General features: G+C 36.7%; 1 protein-coding gene across 1 annotated transcript; it reads left to right on the top strand.

Moving 5' to 3' along the window:
• Window positions 1-5828: 5828 nt before the first annotated feature.
• Window positions 5829-18476, top strand: zgc:92594 (uncharacterized protein LOC436996 homolog). Its single transcript, XM_042402057.1, has 8 exons — window positions 5829-6210; window positions 8816-9710; window positions 11020-11128; window positions 13908-14003; window positions 15354-15587; window positions 16092-16114; window positions 16219-16367; window positions 16965-18476. Exons 2-8 carry the CDS (start codon window positions 9091-9093, stop codon window positions 17264-17266), a joined length of 1533 nt encoding a protein of 510 aa, XP_042257991.1. The 5' UTR covers window positions 5829-6210; window positions 8816-9090; the 3' UTR covers window positions 17267-18476.
• The last annotated feature ends 1249 nt before the right edge of the window (window positions 18477-19725 follow it).

The raw sequence follows: 19725 nt of genomic DNA, 5'->3' as shown, positions 1-19725 counted from the left end.
CAATAAAATGGGATTTAATGGGATTATTCTCTTTCTGTGTGAGTTTTTGAGGAGGTTAACTACAGCTGAAATGATGATGATGGTGTAGTAATGTTTGCTGTCATGGTAAATTGGGAATTAGTCTGGATGTAATGTTCTGGTGGGCTATTTTATGAGGAGTCTGGCAGACAGCATTTAAGCAGTTTCACCTATTTATCATAAAAAGAGATGTTTTACAAAATGCAACAAATGCACACACTCTTAAACATTCATTTGTAAAGCATTGCTGTTTTAATATATAAATGAACAGAAATAAAATATTCAATTTCACATCTATTGTATGATAATGGCCATTGGAGCTCATTTACATTGCATCCCATCCAAAACACATTCAGAGATCAAAATAAAACCCTTGTTCTTTAAAAATTGTTAACTTTACATAATGATAAGATATCTTTGGATTGTGGTGAAATAGTATATATAATATCTATAAAGCAATCATATTCTGCAATATTTATATTCTTTGACCTTTAGAAATTGTTTTTGAACAATAGCTTGTTAAGTAAAGATGCTGTTTTTGTGCACAAATGTGAGTTTATGAAAAGACTAATTCTTAACAAGATTTTAGTGATTTTCTTAAAATGCCATTAAAACACACTGGTCTTTCTAAGTATTATAAAATTATTTATTGTGTATGTGTGTGTGTGTGTGTGTGTCGAGGTCAGATAATCCACTTCTTACAACTCTAATTTAAGAAGAAGTGCTTCAGACATTAAAATGTATATCTATGTAAGTTGCCTCCTTTCTGACAGGAAGTGAGGCCTAAATGACACATAGTTCATCAAAAGTATACACAATTTAGAATAAGTCATCTCCAGCGCCACACACTGCACACAAGAAATAATATTTTACCCATTCACACAGTGTCCAATAATCCTGACAATTCAGAGCTGTGTCAACAGTCCTCGAATAGCGATAACACAGCTGCCATTCTCTCCAACATACACAAGGTGCGAGGGCCCGTTCATCGCTGCTTGTAGCTTTAATAGAATCTGTTTTTTCTTTTCTTTTATGACTTAACTAATCAATGGAAAGTCCATTTATTCCTACTGATTTCAAGTAAGTAGTATACAGTATAAAGTTATCATTCAGACCTGCACACATCTTTAAAAATGAATGTTTATTCTCATTAGCATTAAAAACATGTTCGTTAAGCTGTTTTGTTTTAATACATAAATGAAAAGAAATAAAAGATTCAGTTTCATATCTATTATATGGTAATCCCATCCAAAATGAAAACCTTTTAAAGCCATTTTGTTGGTTTAAACATTTAGAAGTTAACGTTATGACAAGATTTCTTTGGACTGGGGAATAATAATATAAATTGTGCTTTAAAAGCACAATTTATCAACAACATTGTAAACTTTTCAGTGTATTCATTTGTTGTGGCTGTACAGTAGAATATCAATATCAATGGATTATAGGCAGGTACATACACACTCTGCAGACTACTGATATGATTCATGTCATGCAGCTGTAAGCAAGTCAGTCTCCTAAACTCTGATTGATACAATCCCTCTGACTGCTTTTATGTCATTTAAAAATGACCAGTTAATTTTTAACATCCTATTTGACATGTGAATTTACCATCTGATTGTAAGTTATCTGTTAACTATTCAGTGGAAGAGCAATGAGGAAACAATACTTTTACTGGCAGTCATTAATGTTCACCATTGATTGGTTTTCAGAGGCTTTTATCTCTCCGGTTTATCAACTTTATCAACCTGAACAACCTTGGAAATGACAAAATAACTAATAGATACAGCTTACTTGGCTTTCAAAGTTACATATTCAGCTGAGATATGACTCTGTAGGAGCATGATTGCTTTAATTAGCAACTTTTAAGCAGGAAAGCCAAAAAAATATGCTGACTTTATAGATGAACATTGTAAATACGGCATAGACAGCAGTGCCTCCAGCGTTGTCTTAGTTTTGTCTCTGTAATATTTTATAGAAATTTTGTTTCAAGAAAACATCTTTCAAAAATGTTTTTTCTGAGAATATTGCCAAAATTGATCTGGAATTGCATCGGCCTCTAAAACCTTGATCAAACTATTGGATGATGGACAATCACATACAGTATATATAACATAACTACATTACATTCCTCTGTCTGGTTTTTGCTGTCCCTCAACCTGGTTTCCAAATCTGCAGTTTTTTTCTTTTATGGCACCCCTCCCTAATCGTTAATAATAATTAAATAATAATTACACTTTGTGCCACAGACACATTTTATTCGGAATGTATTGTGGTTCAGGACCAGTCCTTTAAAGGGTTTAGTATTTTTTTGGACCAATATTTTCTTCATACTGTGAAACAGCATTTTAAAAAACAAACCAACATGTAAATAATTACAACTTGCTTGAGTGTGTGTTAGCTAATCCCCTTTGTCTATTTTATAAGTCTAACACAGGAAGCTTCAGACATTAAAAATACATTTTGATATTTATTATGGGAGTAAACCCACACCTGCACAGGGTGAAACACCACACAGCAACAACAGTTGGTGTAGGTGTGACCCTTGTTGCTGTGGGGACACAAATGTTTTTTGCTTCAGTGTTTTTTTCATTGATGAGTAGTATTTACAACTTCCAGCTTGAACAACCCAAACTTCATGTTTATTGTCTTGCTGTAGTGGTTGTAAGAATGCAATTTACCAACAACATTGTAAACTTTTTAGTGTATTCATTTGTTGTGTTGTTACACTCTGCAGATTACTGATATGATTCATGTCATGCAGCAGGAAGCAATTACAGAGCATCCCACTTGACATGTGACTTTATCATCTCATTGTAAATGATCTGTTAAGTGTTTCAGTGGAAGAGCAATGAAGAAATAATATTAACATTATCTGGACACCATCATTGTTAACCTTTGATTGTCTCACTGTCTTTTTGTTGTTTTTTTAAATATTGTGAAATTGAAACAATGACAAGATTTCTTTGGGTTGTGGCACAATAAAATATCTGAGGTGTAAAACACAACATTACAGGTAACACAACATTACAGACCAGACAAAATGTCTTTGGAAAACACATTTCCAAAACTGAAAACAAAGAAAATTTCAGAAAACACAAAATTTTACAAAATGGAAATACGATTCTTATTTTCAGGTGATTATACACTACTTAAAATATACTTATGAATATTATATTCAATTTCGGCCAAGTCGATGCCACTAAATTCTAATTTAAGTGTGTTTTTTAGGGTTCAAAGGGGTACATGAGTGGCCCAGGCAGTGCCAGTCAACACGTGTAGGTGTTTACCACGATATATTATCGCTGACCAAACTAGATTTTCTACGAACTTTGAATTGACTTGGGTTCTGTCCAATCTAACAGCAAGAACAACAAGAATTGTCCCCACCTGTTCTGTTTTATAAAATGTTGCTCTTTCATTTGTTAATGTGTTTTTTGTTGTCTCTCCATAACTTGATGGCTGGGCTGCCTTTAATTGTTTCTCTTTCCTCCTTAAATTTTTCTTTAAATCTTGAATCACTTCTTTACTTTCTCCCTGTTTGTAAGGGTTTCATTACGTCCTGGAATTCTTCCTTGCTTCTGTCTCCTCTCTCCTGATTCCTTCACTCACTCTGAAAATATAAAAAGCGTTTGTTTAAAAATCTGAGTGAGCATAAAGCAGAACTTTAACTTTTATGGTGTTAATAACAGTAATTGTGGACAATGCACGTGGATGTAGAGGAGTCACGTGCACAACTTTAACAGCTGTGCATGTGTATTATTTTTGTGAGCGCTTTCACAGAATACACACACACACACACACACACGCACAGAGAGGACCAATTTGAGTATTAGACCTGTGTGTGTGTGTGTGTGTGTGTGTGTGTGTGTGTGTGCGTGTGTGTGTCTGACAGAATACACGCTCAAACAATAACTTGCCCCTATCAGTAGGTTCATAGGCCACACATGGAGAGAGATAAAACAATGGTTGATCAAAGACTATTACAACAGATATAAAGTTATTGTCAGTATCATTTGAACATGAGCCAAACATTTTCATGTAATAACTCATATGCTGTGAAAATGTTACAATACAATTAGAAACAAAATGCTGAAAACAGATGAAAAGTTTCATGAGGTAAGCCTGCGCTTGTTGAAATAATATTTCTGTTTTTATCTCATGTATTCAATATCTTTGCCTACACTGACATTTTACCAAAATTAACAATATAACTAATAATAATAATAATAATAATAATAAATAACTACAGGATCTAAGTTAAAAAACAAATTACCAGTGTTTTATCAAATGAATGTCACTGATGGAAGAAACAAAAGACAGAGTTCAGACAAACACATTCAAGTACATTGCTCTGTGTAAGATTTTGCATATATTCAAGTTAAGTCATTTCTATTTATATAGCGCCAAATCACAACAGAAGTTATCTCAGGGTACTTTTCATATAGAACTGCTCTATGTGGTTTGTCCAGGTGGTGTTGCCATGGGCAGGGCACCTGACTGTTGTTTTAAGACAGACTTGAAAAACTGTAAACCCGTCCTTTAATGGACTCCTGACTTGTTTTTGTATGACAATTGTTGTACTGCTTTGTTGTGAGTGATGAACTTTTTTGAGGAAAATAAGAATTAAGGTGAACACAGAGAAACTGCGCCCCCTCCTGGAAAGAAATATGAAATCAGCTTTCTAGTGTCACTCTGCACATACATCATTCTGCACAGTGAAGCTCAAACATCCACGTGAAGTAAGAGCTCAAGAAAGACATTGATGTAAATTGAACCTTTTGCCTACGAGCAGGATTTGTGACATCACAACTAGTTTAGAAACCAATCCTGGTTCAATATTTAACTTAGAAGAAGATAGATTTTAAGAAGATAGTTTCTTCTTAAAATGTACTTTTATCAGAAAGTATTTCCTGATTTTAACCTAGCTGCCTGCTTATTTTTACTTGACTTTATTTGTTTTTAATTTCATGTTTATTATTTTTTTATAAATATAATAATATAATATGTTTATTTTTTATGGCTTTTAGTTCATTTTAATTTCGGTGTTTTAAATGTGTTTTGTTTTTATTGTAAGCACTTTGTAACTGTGTTTTGACAGATGCTATATAAATAAAGTTTATTATTATTATTATTATTATTATTATTATTATTATTATTATTATTATTATTATTATTATTATTATTATTATTATGTGGAACATTTATGAGACTTATGTACAGCACGAAAACTTTTGAAATGAAAAATATTTGCATATTTATAGATCCTGGAATTTTTAGTGAGGGGTGGACAAGTAGATGCCATTTTAAGGATTTTAACAACATAATTTAACATTTTTTTGTGTGGAAAAAAACATATCAGACACATTATTATTCAAAGTATTTTATATACATCTTAAAACATGTCTGGCAGGGATTTTTAAGCAAAAAGCCAAACTTTTCAGAGCTGACTGTCCATATCAAACAATACATTTCTTCAATATCTGAATGTACAAACAAAAAAGCTGTTAAAATGTAAAATTATTTTAAGCTTTACAAGATATTTATGTAGCTATATTTTATTACAGCCTTTAGTCCTCCTGGTGCGTTTGAAGACACAAGGTGCTGTAAACCTGTTTCAATAAAGCTGTTTATTTAAAAAAAAAATCCAAGTGAAGTGACATTAAGCAAAACACATTTTTGATGGGTGAAGGGGGACTTTAACCACAGCAATGTATAACAGCGCCCTCCGCGGTCAAACATTACTGTGGTCACAGAATAACGGCGATACAGAATATATACGTCAGTGCAACGCCGGGATTTCCGAGGCACCGTGAAGGTAGCATTTTCCCCGCATCACCCTGTACACTTTCAGTTAGCCAACCGCTTGTTTGTCTGCCGCACAGGTGTTTGTGTGTGTCTGTGTCGACTCGTCCTTTTGTGTCAAATGCCGAAAACTCCAGATGACAAACTAAACGCCCGATGACTGGAATATTTCCTCGGACTCCTAAAAAAACAGGACAGGACACTGTGGGAACAACAACAACAAGAAAAAGCGGAGCTAACCGGTCGTAAGGTTATCATGTTGGCCCGAGCACGACAGGTGCACCGCAGCTTCGAGATTTTAGACGGTTAGCCTCATCGTTTATGCTACAAACAAGCTTGTACATCTCTGTTTTTACGAATAGAGACCCTATAAATACACATTTTGTCAAGGTAAGTAGCGTTAACATCCTGTCTGTCTGTCTGTCTGTAGGTTTTTGCTTTAGCTCATCACTGCAACTCAGCCATCGGGGAGATTAGTGAAGCTAACAGGGAGGCAGGACAGCTAATTGTTGGTTGACACCTTGATTTATAGTTATTGTACCGGTAACAGTGAGGGAAAAACATGCTTTTATGTAGAAGGGGTATCCGTTTAGAGCAGCTCATGTAGGCCTACAGTGTGCAGGCTTGACAGGTAGATGACTGCTGCACCTCTTGTCTCATGTAAACAGCTGAAGGTTGGCAGGTTTCCAGGTTATCTTGAGGTCATAACCTTTGAATCCCAGTAGAGACTTCTCCACAAGTTTAACCAAACAGCAGAATAAATGACCTTCTTTTGGAAGGCCTAAATGTTATGTTTTACTTTCATTTTTAAATGGCTGCATGAACAGGAAGAAGGAAGTGATAATTATACTTTGGTGGTCGTTACATCAGTTTCACATGTTCTCACAAAATGGTTAAAATAAGTCAAAGATTACTTTGTTCCTGAAGGCCTAATCACATTTAGACAGTGGTGGAAGAAGTACTCAGATCATTTACTTAAGTATTGTTACATAGCTGTTCCTAAACAGCAATGTAAAAATACTCCATTACAAGTAAAAGTCCAGCATGAAAAATCCTACTTAAGTAAAAGTACATAAGTATTATGAGCTTGATGTAGCTAAAGTATTGGTTTGGTCCCTCTGACTGATATATTATTATATATGACATCATTAGATTATTAATACTGAAGCATCAGTGATAGAGCAGCATGTTACTGTTGTAGCTGCTGGAAGTGGAGCTAGTTTGAACTACTATATATATATAGATAGTTAGTTTAGTCCAGTGGTTGACAACCTAGGGGTCGGGCCCCTTCAAAGGGTCACCAGATAAATCTGAGGAGTTGTGAGATGATTAACGGGAGAGGAAAGAAGAAAAAACAAAGTTCTGATACACAAATCTGTTGATTTTTGGTGAAATATTGGGTCATTTGAACATTTATTGAAATGAAACCATGTGAGAAGTTTAGAGGGAAAAATCACTATTTGGTGGAGCTGTTAACAACTCATAGACATCTGAAATGTGACCCGACTACACACTGCTTTTTGTAAGACATTAAAAGCCAAAATCAAGTGTCAAATAAATGTCAAATAAATGTAGAGGAGTAGAAAGTACAATATTTCCATCTGAAATGTAGTGGAGTGGAAGTATAAAGTAGCATCAAATGGAAATGCTCAAGTAAAGTACAAGTACCTCAAAATTGCACTTAAGTACAGTACTTAAGTAGCCTAAATGTAATTACTTACTCTCCACCACTGCAACTGCAGAGCTGCAACTGACAGTTATTTTCATAATGAACTAATTTGCAGATTATTTTTCCTGAATAATTTTGTCTGAAAATGTCTAAGACTATTCTGAATAATACCCATTACACTGTAATTCCCAAAAGCCTAAGTTAATTTATTCAAATTGCTTGCTTTTTATCCAACCATCAGTCCAAAATAGAGCTGCAATGATTAGTAGATTGACAGAAATTTAATCACCAACTATTTTGATAATCAATTAATTGAAACGCTAAAATTCTCTGTTCCAGCTCCTTAAATGGGAATATTTTCTGGTTTCTTAAGTAAACTGAATATCTCTGGGTAGTGGGTCGTTAGTCAGAACAAAACAACACATTTACGGTGGCATCTTAGACTTTGGGAAACTGTTATATACATTTTTCACCATTTTCTGACTTGAAAGAATGTTAAAAAACGACTAATCGAGAGAATATTCACCACATTAATCGATGATGAAAATAATTACAGCTCTAATCCAAAACTCAAAAATATTATGTATTAAAGAGAAAAGCAGCAAATCTTCACATTTAAGAGGCCTTTGACCAGTGAATGTGACATTTTTACAGAAAAAAAAAGACTGAAAGAGTTGCCCAATTAATTGAAAGCAGTTACCAGCAAAAAATTCTGTCGATTGTCTAATGAATTAATTGACTCACGTTTCAGCTGTATTCATATACATGTAGAGGGCTGCAAGTTATGATTTCGTTCAGAAAATTAATCACCAAATATTTAAGTTCAAGAACAAGCTTCTTATATGTTAGAATTTCTGGGGTTTTTTCTCAGTTTTATGTCATTCTAAGTTGAATATCTTTGTTTTTTGGTCTGTTAGTCAGACAGAAAATGCAATTTGAAAGCATCACCTTGTGTTTTGGGAAAATACAACGGGCATTTTTTCTCAAATTTTGTGACATGTAACAGTCTAAATAATTAATTAATTAGCTGAAAAAACAAACATCAGTTTAATTGATAATGAAAATAATCATTATTCAGCTCATTTTTCATTAAATCAATAAATTGTTTACATTTTTATAAGATGTTTAAGATATAGAAGAAAATAAGGAAACATATCCAAGACTCAAAGGCATTTAGTTAAAACAGCAATTAAAAAAGCAGCAAATGCTCACATTTGATAAATTGGAAGCAGTGAATGACTTGGATGATTTTATCTTATGTTAACTGTCTTTATCATTTCTGCACTATGAGCAACTTTAACAAGCATTTCTTGTTTATTCCTGAAGGCTTCAGCAACCTGTAATAGATCCAGATAATCTACAGAGAGTAAAGTTCAACATCTGGAAACCTTCAGCCTCCCTTCCTCCTCTCCCCCTCCACCCTTCTCTGCCTCTCTACCTCTCCGACCTTTGCTCTTCTTCCCCGTCCCCCTCTTTTCACCTTCCCTTGAGTCCTCTCCCCTCCACCTCCTCATCTCCTTCCTCATCGGTCTCATCACCTCATCTCAGCACATCCACCCGCCTCCAGCTCACCTCTCCGGCTTCACAGTCTGAATACTGACATGGCGTCGGCCCAATCAGAGCAGTCCAGCGTCCTGCAAGAGGAGCTCACCTGCCCGGTGTGCCTGGACTTGTACCGCGACCCCCACTTGTTACCTTGCGGCCACAACTTCTGCAAGACCTGCCTGGACCGTCTAAAGCGGCAAGCAGACCGAGGTCGCTTCCGCTGCCCAGAGTGCCGTGACAGCCACCGGTGTGGCACCAACTTTCAGAAAAACTTCAAACTAGCCAATATTGCTGATGACTACCGTCACCGCCGCAGAGCCACCACTGCAGCTGCTACAGCTTTGAAATCCAGAGAGTCGCTGACTTCTTCTCTGCCAACACAGCAGGCCAAGAGTGTGTTTGCTGTTCCATGTGACTACTGCCCTTCAGTCGCCGCAGAGGCATCAGGCACCTCCGCAGACGGGCCTTCTGTTTCTCAGGAAGGGGGTGACAAGAAGGAAGCTGCTGCTGCTGCGTCAGTGTTTGCAGTGAAGACATGCCTGAAGTGTGAGGTGTCGATGTGCCAGGAGCATGTAAAGCCACATCTGGAGCTGCCGGCGTTTCGCGAGCATCCGCTGACGGAACCGATGAATGACTTCTGGAAGAGGAAGTGCCCGGATCATGACGAGATATACAGGTACGGTACACATGCACCCGTATATTGAAATGTTAACATTTTAAAAAGGTGGGTTCATCTTGGATTGAATGTTTTTCTCGTTGTCACAAGTTTTTGATCGAGGGTAACTAGATCAATCAACCACTCGTTTGGCAAGTTCAGTGACTGTCAGCTTATTTCTAAGGTCTAATATAAACCACTTTTTCTCCCCTAATATTGATTGTCAGCTCAGGGTACCTACTCTCTTTTTCCCCAAATTTTAAATCTGTACAGCACGCTGCATTGACTGTTTTGGGTTAATATTTATGATTATATTATATATACAGTACCAGTCAAACGTTGGGACTCTTTCTTATTCAAGGGAATGGGAAGGTGTGTCCAAACTTTTGGCTGGTACTACTTATACAGTATCATGTTTATGTTTAGGGCTGCAACAAAGGATTATTTTCATTGTGGATTATTTTGCCAATTATTATCTTGAATTGGCGATTGATTGTTTTGTCTAAAGATCTCAGAAAATAGTGAAAAATGGCCATTATGATTTCACAGAGCCCAAGGTGACGTCTTTTAAATGTCTTGTTTCATCAAACCATCAATCCAAAACCCCTGAATATTTACCATATATGGTAAAAAAACAGCAACAGCATCTGAGCTGCTGTAACCATTTGTATGGTGACATTTTATTTAAAAAAAAATGACTGAAATTAATTGATTACCAGAATTGTTGCTGATTTATTTTCTGTCCAGATAACCTCAGTTCTATTTATGTTATTATTTTTATAAAGTAACATGATTGATGATTGCTGTGGCGCTAAAAACTGAGTCGTCAGCTTGCTGTGACTGAATGAACGTAACTGATATCAACTTTTGGAAAAGAATGGAAAGAATTTTATTAATGAAAAAAAAACTGTCTGCCAAACAATAAAACTAGAAATCAGTTAAGTAGAAAGAAACATGCTTTGTGCAGTTCTGCCTCTGTTTTAGCTTTGGGAGAAATGTATGTTTATGGAATTTGGCAAAGCTCAAGGGAATAATAATAATAACAGTTGTATTTAAAGGTTGATTTTCCTTTTTAAGATATATATTCTGTCATCAAAATAGCCATATTTTATGAAGCAAGGTGATTGTGGTTCTTCTGTGTGGTTTCTATATGATTGTTGCTCTTCTAATTACACTTGTTTCTGTTTTTATAACTTGTACAAAACCAGGCTAAAACTTTCCACCTTGTATTTTCTGTAGTAGCACCGCTTCATTAATGTGTGCAGTATCTCACGAAGATCTGGCATTTATAACTGAATTTGTTTTTTTTTAATTTGATCTGCAACTCCAGATACTACTGCATGGACGACAAGATGTGCGTGTGCAACGCCTGCACTATAGAAGGAGGACACTCGGGACACACAATCAAGACCCTGAAAAACACAATGAAAGATCTGAAGGTACACTTTTCATGATCATCAGTTGTTTCTACACAGGTTGGGAAAGTCGGTATTATTATGGAAAAAGAGGTTTTGGAATCGCTCAGAAAGCGTTAAATGTAAAGGCAGGGTTCAAGGTTTTGAACGCCTCGTCCATGTTGACCTAAATTTGGATACTTAGGTTAAAGTTTACAGTTTGAATTTTAAAGATTTTGAACAAAAGAAATGTGTGTGGCCTCCACAGTCCACACGCTTTAACCTCCTTTTCATTGTCTGACTTACACAAAGTCCTGTGATGAGTCTGGAATCCTGATGAATGAATGCTGTCGGTGAACGAGTGAAAGCGTCACATGACTCACATGTGGTCTTTCTATAGTGTAGTTAAATCCACTTCCTGTGCTTCCATTCTTCCCGAGTGTGAAGTTGAGAGGCTTCCAGTTCAGTGCCGTTCACATTCAGTTCACAACCCGTTGAGTTCAACATGTTGCATAAGCATCGTCTAACTTACAACTAGTGTCCTTCTCAGCCGAAATGATTGCACAATATTAGGTTTTCCTATTTCAACAGTGAGGAAGTAAGCTAGCAAAAGTCTTTGTGTAGCTGTTTTTACACTGTGTTGGTAGCCAGATGGACTCACAGTATAATGAAAGATCCTCCGCACGATGGTTGATTCCCCTCAAATGTTTCTGGTGGATTAGACAAACCTCAACCACAGGCCAAGTTTCAAGTGTTTGGCTGATGGCTTATTGTAATTTTCTGCTTTGATCAACTCATTTGAAGGCTGTACACTTAAGAAAGATCAAGTTATTAGTATTTTTTTCACAGGGATTTTAGTAGTAGTATTGAAGATGAAAAGGAGAAATAAAGAAGAATGAAGGATATTTAGGATAAAATATTGGATTTGAAAAGATATTATTGAGCAGCACTTCACCAGTATTTGTCAGTGATACAGTCAGGGATGTGATTTTTTTTCCAGATTAAACTGGAATTCCGGATTTTCCGATCTGAAAATGTGACCCACATGAATCATCTATAAAATATAGAGTTGAGCTGCCTGAGTGAAACGGAGAGGATTTGAGGAAATCTGTAGACTGAAGTGCGTGAAGACTTTTTTTTCCCTTTCCAAGTATCCACGAGGATGTTTGTTTGCGTTCAGCTCGAGCTCAACCTGCCGATTTTGAAAAAGGACAGCGGTGAGCGGGAGGAATGCGACTGGCGCCATCTTGGCTGTTTTAATGAGTTCAACAGGGGGAGAACTCGCTGGGAGAAATAACATAATCATTGGGCTTTCACTCTAAAAAAAGGGGGAACTGCCGGTAAGTGGAGTTTGCAGCGGAACTGTGTGCGCGTTGTTTGGTGTATTTTACAAGACGAAGTGACCATGCTTGTGTTTATTTGTCACGCACGGCTTTCACAGTAAGAGCAGCTGTTAGCTGCCAGCTAACGACACAGTTGTGCTGCCAGGGGAAAGAAGCATGAGCAGGTTTTGATGGGCGCCTTGTTTGCAAATTACACCACACAGGTGTCCACAAGTGCATCTATGCTTATAGCAACATGTTTACGCTTTTCAGGAAGATTTCTTGGGCTGTAGCCTTATGGATGAAATACTAGATGGCCACAGATGAATGATACTGGTCACCAGGTTAGCTTAAGTAGCCAGCTAATGTCCTACTCATGATTTATTTTAAAATAAATTGCAGAAAGATGACTTATCTGCATGTCATTGCTATCCAATGAAAAACATGTATCTCCAAATTTGGTAACTTCAACGATTTTCAGACAAACTGATGAAAATTCACAAAACTGAAAACAGACTTGTTTGTATTAACTCATGAAAGGTTGATGTTTTGAAGAAACATGGTTTTCACAGGACGAGATGGTGTGTGTGTGTGTGTGCTATTTCCATGTACTCTCTGCAGGCTACATGTAGTAACAGTGGGAATTGAACCTATGACGTTCTCCTTAGTTCTATGAGACACATCACCAATGATGTACATACAGTACTCATCAAATTCACTATCGTTACCATTATAGATACTAGTTCCAGTTAAAGCCAGTAAAAGATATGAGACATCGTGAAGGCAACACATGAAGAAATTGGCCTCAGGCAGACACTGAATGACTTTTATTTTGGTCATGTGTATTTTCATGAACTGCATGCAATCATCTACTGTAATCAGTGCAAGATGACTGTGAGACTCTTTCCTGCTCTCCTCATCAATAACCTTTTATAATCTTCCTCACATTCTCCACTCACTAACTATGCAACGATGATCAGATTGGACAGACGTGTTCAAAGCCGCTCACAGTTATCTGAGGCATGTGTAGATCAAAGGCCAATTAAAGGATCACTCTGAAAGCACTTATTACTCTCAAAGTAGGCAATTATTTCTCAGCTCAGTTTTTTTTATGAGTGACCCTCTCACAACAGCAAAATCATAATCCCATCTCAGTATCTGCGAGCAGCTCTCTGCCTTGGCACATGTTCAGCATCATTAAATTTTATTATATGCCATTAACTGAACATGTGTCATTAAATACAGTGGTTAAACATGATAATTCATAATCAAAATCTTCCAGGTCTTACAGTTTGTAATAAAACAAATGAAGGGAAACAGTTTACTCATTACACTCTTTTTTTTTTTTTGTCCTTTGCCAATAACATGCCTGTACAGTAGTAGTTAATCGTGCTTTTTTTTTCAACCCCTGCACTGATGCATTCATGTTTTGAAATATTTCAACTCTGGGAATCTGTTGTGACATCATTTTCATTGAGCAAATGCTACTTTACGTTCACCAGGGAACGCTGGATAAGCAGCTGTACAGGGTTGAAAGGAAATACAGCATGGCGGAGAAAAAACTCCAGGAGCAGAAGGAGAAGGAGAGACAGAATAAGGTAAGATGGTACAAATTTAAAGTCCAACAGGGCTACCAAAACCCTCCAGAAAACAATATTTTTAATATCATCTGAAACTCCCACAGTTTATCTTTTAGTTTTTAATGTTTTTGTGATCACAATCTGGTTACAGTCTTGGCAGCTTCTCAGTGACTTTAACGATACCTTTCAATGGCAAAGAAAAAAGACGGGATGCACCTTGAGTGTCTTTGTTTTTAATTGACAGCACTAGTTATTCAAGTGTATTAATTATTTTATTCTTTTAGTTTTTCCTGTTCTACATAGATGCTATGTTCAACATATGAATGTGAATTATGGCTGCAACTAACAACTATTTTCATTATCAATTAATCTGCCGATTATTTTCTCAAGTAACTGATTAATTACTTGATCCATAAAACATCAGAAAACAAAGAAAAATGCCTGTAACAATATCCTAGAGCCCGAGGTGATGTCTTGTTTTGTCCAACCAACAAATCAAAACCCCAAAATATTCAATTTACAGTAATGTAAAGCAGAGAAAAGCTGCAAATTCTTACATTTGAGAGCCAGTGAATGTTTGACATTTTGCTTGAAAAATAACTTGCATGACTAATCAGTTATCAAAACGGTTGCCAGTAAATTTTCTGTTGACTATGGAAACTTGGGTATTTTTCAGCGTGGATCCTATTTTAAATTTTCTGGACATTACGCGGAGGAGCTGTATGTGTGAACGCAAATATCTGAGCCAGTCAGACCGGACATTAAATGGACTTTACGCTGCCAGCTCACTATTACAAAGTCAGTCTAATGTCAGATTGAGCCCATGTGTGAATACAGACGTGAATTCTCTGGAGAATTCACAGTGAGTGAGTGGACTACAACTGCTCGCTACTGTAAGTGCAACAAAATCCGGCAGTAAGAAAGATGGTATGATTTATCAAACAACTCTTGAACAAGCAGAACATAAATTTAAATACGACGTCTTTGACTTCCAGCAGTCAGCTCACCCTTTCATCCACAGCTGTTATTTTACATGTGCGGCCGGCGCTGGATAAACGTAGCAGGCCAGCTAAGCTGCATTGTTTTGACTGGGCCTGAACGCTCCACTGTGAAGCTAGCGCTAATGGGACAGAGGACTTCCTGTGAATCTCATGAAATAAAAGCTGTTTTATGTCTGTCACATGGATGATCTCTTGCTGTGTGGTACATGTGTGAAAGGGCTACTATTCAAAAAAATTAGATTTGGAGAATCTTTACACTCCTAGCAATCACTTTTAACCTCTACTTTTATCCAACCTGTACTTTCCCCCAATACAAATGACATCCTGTCTTATTTGTCTTTTCATCTCCATCGCTTCCCTCATCTAGAAGTTTATGGACGACTCTGAGCAGTGTTTGAACAGGCTGGGTGACGAGATGAAGGCCAAAGTTCTCCGCTTCATCACCCGACTGCGAGAATGCACGCGTACTCACTGTGACACCAACGGGCCAGCGATTCAGAAGAACATCTCCAGGATCTGCCAGGACCAGGCCCGTCTCCAGGAGGTCCGCTGTGGCCTCGAAAGCCTCATGCAGGAAAACGACCCTTTCCGCTTCATCGAGGTGAGAAGCATCACTCGAAGCTGTCAGTGTTTGTATGTTTTGTTCCATTCAGCATAAATCAAATCACACTTAACTACCAATCACTTTCCAATGTGTATCTAAAGGCCATAACGTTTAAAATGGTTGGCAGTGCTGGAACTTGCTTGTGATTTGTAGTTAACAGGATAAAACACAAGTAAGTTTATCAAATGTGTTACTGAGAAACACTTTTCCTCAAACCTTATAGATTAAAATAGATGTTTGTCCTGTAATACAGTGAGGAGGAATGTCCGCAGCTATAGATCAAACAGTGACAAAAACTATGACAGCTAAGTTTTTGTAATACATATAAAATATAAAATGAAGTTGACATTTTTAATAGTGTCCCTCAGATTTGTCTGAATAATTTATTTCAAAAACCCTGTGATTAGGTTGCCACCATTTTTAATAGCTGTAATTTTGCTGTTTTTGGAAATTTTTGTGTATTTTTTGTGTCCAAATAATCAGTTTTTGTCCCTTTTTCAGGCATACAAGACAACAGGAAGACAGTAAGTACTGCTTTCATATTTATTAAGATGTTTTTAGATGAAAAAAAGTCCAATCCCTAACAACCCTCGCCCATGGTGTGTGTGTCTGTGTTTGTGTGTTTTAGGTGCCGCAGGCAGTTAAGAAAAAACATGTTCTACCCAGAGTACATCGACATGGAGACGGAGGTTCTCGGAGTGATGATGGAAGATGAAATGAGAAAATTCCTTGATGAGGAACTTCCATGTCACATTGTTGCTGCCATTAATTCTCTTTGTAAGGAATTTTCATTCATTTCTTTTTTTTTTTATTTACTTATTTTTAGCCACTTAGAGACAGCAGAACAAACTGAAAAGACAACATTATCACATATAAAGTTATGATTTGCTAACATGTTAGCAAGCACAGAGCTACATTAGCATTTATTTGAAATCTTGTTTTCTGTCCATCTGATGAATGTCAAATATTCTGTTTTGGTCTCCACCAACTCCTGAGAGAAATATCTGGCTCTTTAGTCATTAACTGTGTCTGTCTGCTGTTTTTTGCTGGACTGGTGTTGTACAGTGAATTTATCAGAGTTTTTTGCAATGAGACTGAACCAAATGGTAAATTTGTCGGCCAGAATACCAAAACAATGAGCTGAAAGATGCTAAAGGGGGACTACAGAGTTGGTGATAAATCTCTGTAGGTTTGTCCCTGTCAGCAATGCCTTTCACATAAAACACAGTAGTTTAATCACTTGCCACATATATTAAGTATATATAATATTTATTAGCACAGTTTCAAGGTATCTAAATACACGCTAAAGTAAAGTCAGTTAAATGAAAAGAGTTTCAGTGGTTAAAAGAATCTTTTTTTTTTTTCACCCATCAGGTCATCTTTCAGATCTTGAGGAAGAGGAAGAGCAGGAGGACAATGAGGAAGAGGCCGTGGAGGAGGAGGAGGAGGACGACGACGACCTCGATGACAGCAGCGAAGAAGAAATGAGGAGCGAGGGGGAGGAGGAGGAAGATGAGGAGGAAGAGGAGGAAGAAGGACACGACCTGAACGAGCTGGTCGATGATCTTTACAGCCCTGGGGAGGAGGAGGAGGAAGAGGAGGAAGACGGTGAAGAGGAGGAAGACGAGGAGGACGACGACGGAGATGAGGAGGACGACGAAGAGAGAGGGGTTTAACAAACGGAAGACAGGATTTGTATATTTTTTACACCAATTAAAAGCACTTTGACTGTGGGTGAATGCAACAGATTTTGAGGTTTTGACATCAGTTCTAGTGTCGTCACCCTGAAGTTGCATCCATCTTCTCTTCGAATGTCCCTTGTACAAGAAAGTACTCGGAGCAGCTGCCACATTTTGCCTCAACACCTCTGACAATATTGAGATGACACACTGGATGATACAGCGACTGAGCTTTGACTCAGCTGTGTTTAAAAAAACAAAACAAAAAAAAAACAACTTGTGCACTGAGAATCTGCCAGTGTGAGTCTCCTGCTAAACCTGTGTTGCATACTTCTAAACTTAATTAAGGTGCTTTATATCAGAAGACTTTGCTGTAAACACACATGAATGTGAATAATGAAAGAATGTGACTGGACGGACTCAAATACTTAAATTGGCAAACCCTCTGTTTGTCTGTGATGCCTGATTTTTTTTTTTTTTTTTTTTTTTACCACTTTGCTAGAAATTTCACAAAATGTGGGAAATTTGCCTATACAGTATTGACAGATTTGATCTGGTTTGTTCAAAAATTTCCAGGCATAGTTGAGTTTCCCAGTTTTCCATTACCATAGAAAGCCTTTTGACCGGTATCCTTGTTTTGAATATATATATATATTACATATATATATTTCCTGAACGAGATGAAGTAAATCAAACACACACGGTGATTAACAATCTACTTGAATGAGTCTCTGTGTTTATGGATTGTCGTGATAGTTAGATTCATGCTAGAGTTGAATACTGCAAGCCAAAGAGTGAGGATGTGTGTGTGTGTGTGTGCACACGCGGATACTTGTTTTGAAAAGATCGTTTGCTCGGCATGACCCTAGAAAAAGAAATGCAATGTGTAAAATAAGAGTTTACATAGGCTACAGTATGACTTTGCTTTTCATTATTGTGCTTTAAAAGCATTTAATGCATTGTTTTAAAAGAAAATGTCTAATGTTCCTATGCACTGTTCATACATTATTCTTAATATATCAGTTTCAGGTGATGTGGAATTTTGCACTTTACTACAATAAAATGCTATGTTAGGCCTAAAATATTTGAATGTTAAAGTTTACTTTTTATTTTGATACGAGTGATTTCTGTGAGGGGCCAAACTGAAATAATTAATACATAATAATAATATAATAATAATAATAATAATAAAGCCTGCTGAAATGTGCACAGTTGTCTAGTGGTCCTTTCAGTCAGTCAGACTCGGTGAGATATGGGGGGCAGAGAGGGGACGTTAAACTGGATTTAAATGAGAAAGTGAGATTAAAAGAATTGAATAAAAACAGATACATCCTATTAGAATTGGAATAATAAAATGGACAGCTATATGAAAAGTTTTGAAATTTCATTTAAAAAATACCTTTATATCATTTTGCTGGAGGGACTAATAACTAGATATCACTGGGCTGATAGCAGCCTTAAACTGAATTCATTTTTTACTGTTTGTTGCCTCACATTCATTACTGGCACAGCTGGCATTCAGTCGGCACTGGCATGAGTCATATGAACCAGTCATGGCTCAGGTGCGACAGCGGCGGCACCATCTGTAAGGCAGCAAACAAGATATGGGCCAGTTGTTGAGTGTAGTATTGGCCCAGATGTTAAATTAGAACTGTGGGCCACATGTGTATGGCCGGTCCTGTCTTGCAGTTAAAATGTAATTTCAGATATTTTTGAGTCACGTGCCAATATTTTCATACACAGCTGTTCCTCCTTCCTTCCTTCATGTTTTTAATGCTTAAAAGCTAATCCATCCAACAATAAATGTTGCATCAAATAAAATGCAAGATAAAGGGATTATCCAAAGTACCTGCCTCAAATAAAAGTTTTAAGTATGAAACACTGTCACTTTTAATTGTTTGATGGTCTCATTTCATGGACAAGAAATGCTTGGCCTATTCGCGCCTGTTTCTTTAATGGTTGTGTTTGAAGCTTGATAACTTTTTTGTTTTACATCACATAACCATGACCATGATGATATAAATTAAGGAAGAGTTTCATGCAATGAATTTACATCATTGGACTTTATTATTTTTTTTATCATTTACATACAGATTTATTAATCTTTCCATATTGTTGTACTTTTTGTTCACTTATATTGTCAAAAAATGTATTTTTTTCTTCCCTAACTTGTTTTGTAAAGAAACAAAAAACAAATAATAAAAAAAACATATTTTCTAAGTATTTTTTTCTCTCCTAAAATACGATATGTACACAGTCTTGTACCTTGCCTTAAAAAAAAAAAAAAAAAGTTCAAACGTTTTTCGAATATTTCTTTTTCGAGACTCATTTTAGGGAATTGGCGCCTTCAAGCCGTTTTGAAATGCTGACCTTTTGAAAGGTGTAAGGGAGAAATTTATAATACATCCATGGAAATTAATGGGAAATTTACTTCCGTAACCTGTCAACAACGTTGG

Source organism: Thunnus maccoyii, chromosome 22 (assembly GCF_910596095.1).
Source record: "Thunnus maccoyii chromosome 22, fThuMac1.1, whole genome shotgun sequence".
NCBI lineage: Eukaryota > Metazoa > Chordata > Actinopteri > Scombriformes > Scombridae > Thunnus > Thunnus maccoyii.
The sequence above is the reverse complement of the archived record's forward strand: the minus strand, read 5'-3'. Positions and strand labels throughout refer to the sequence as shown.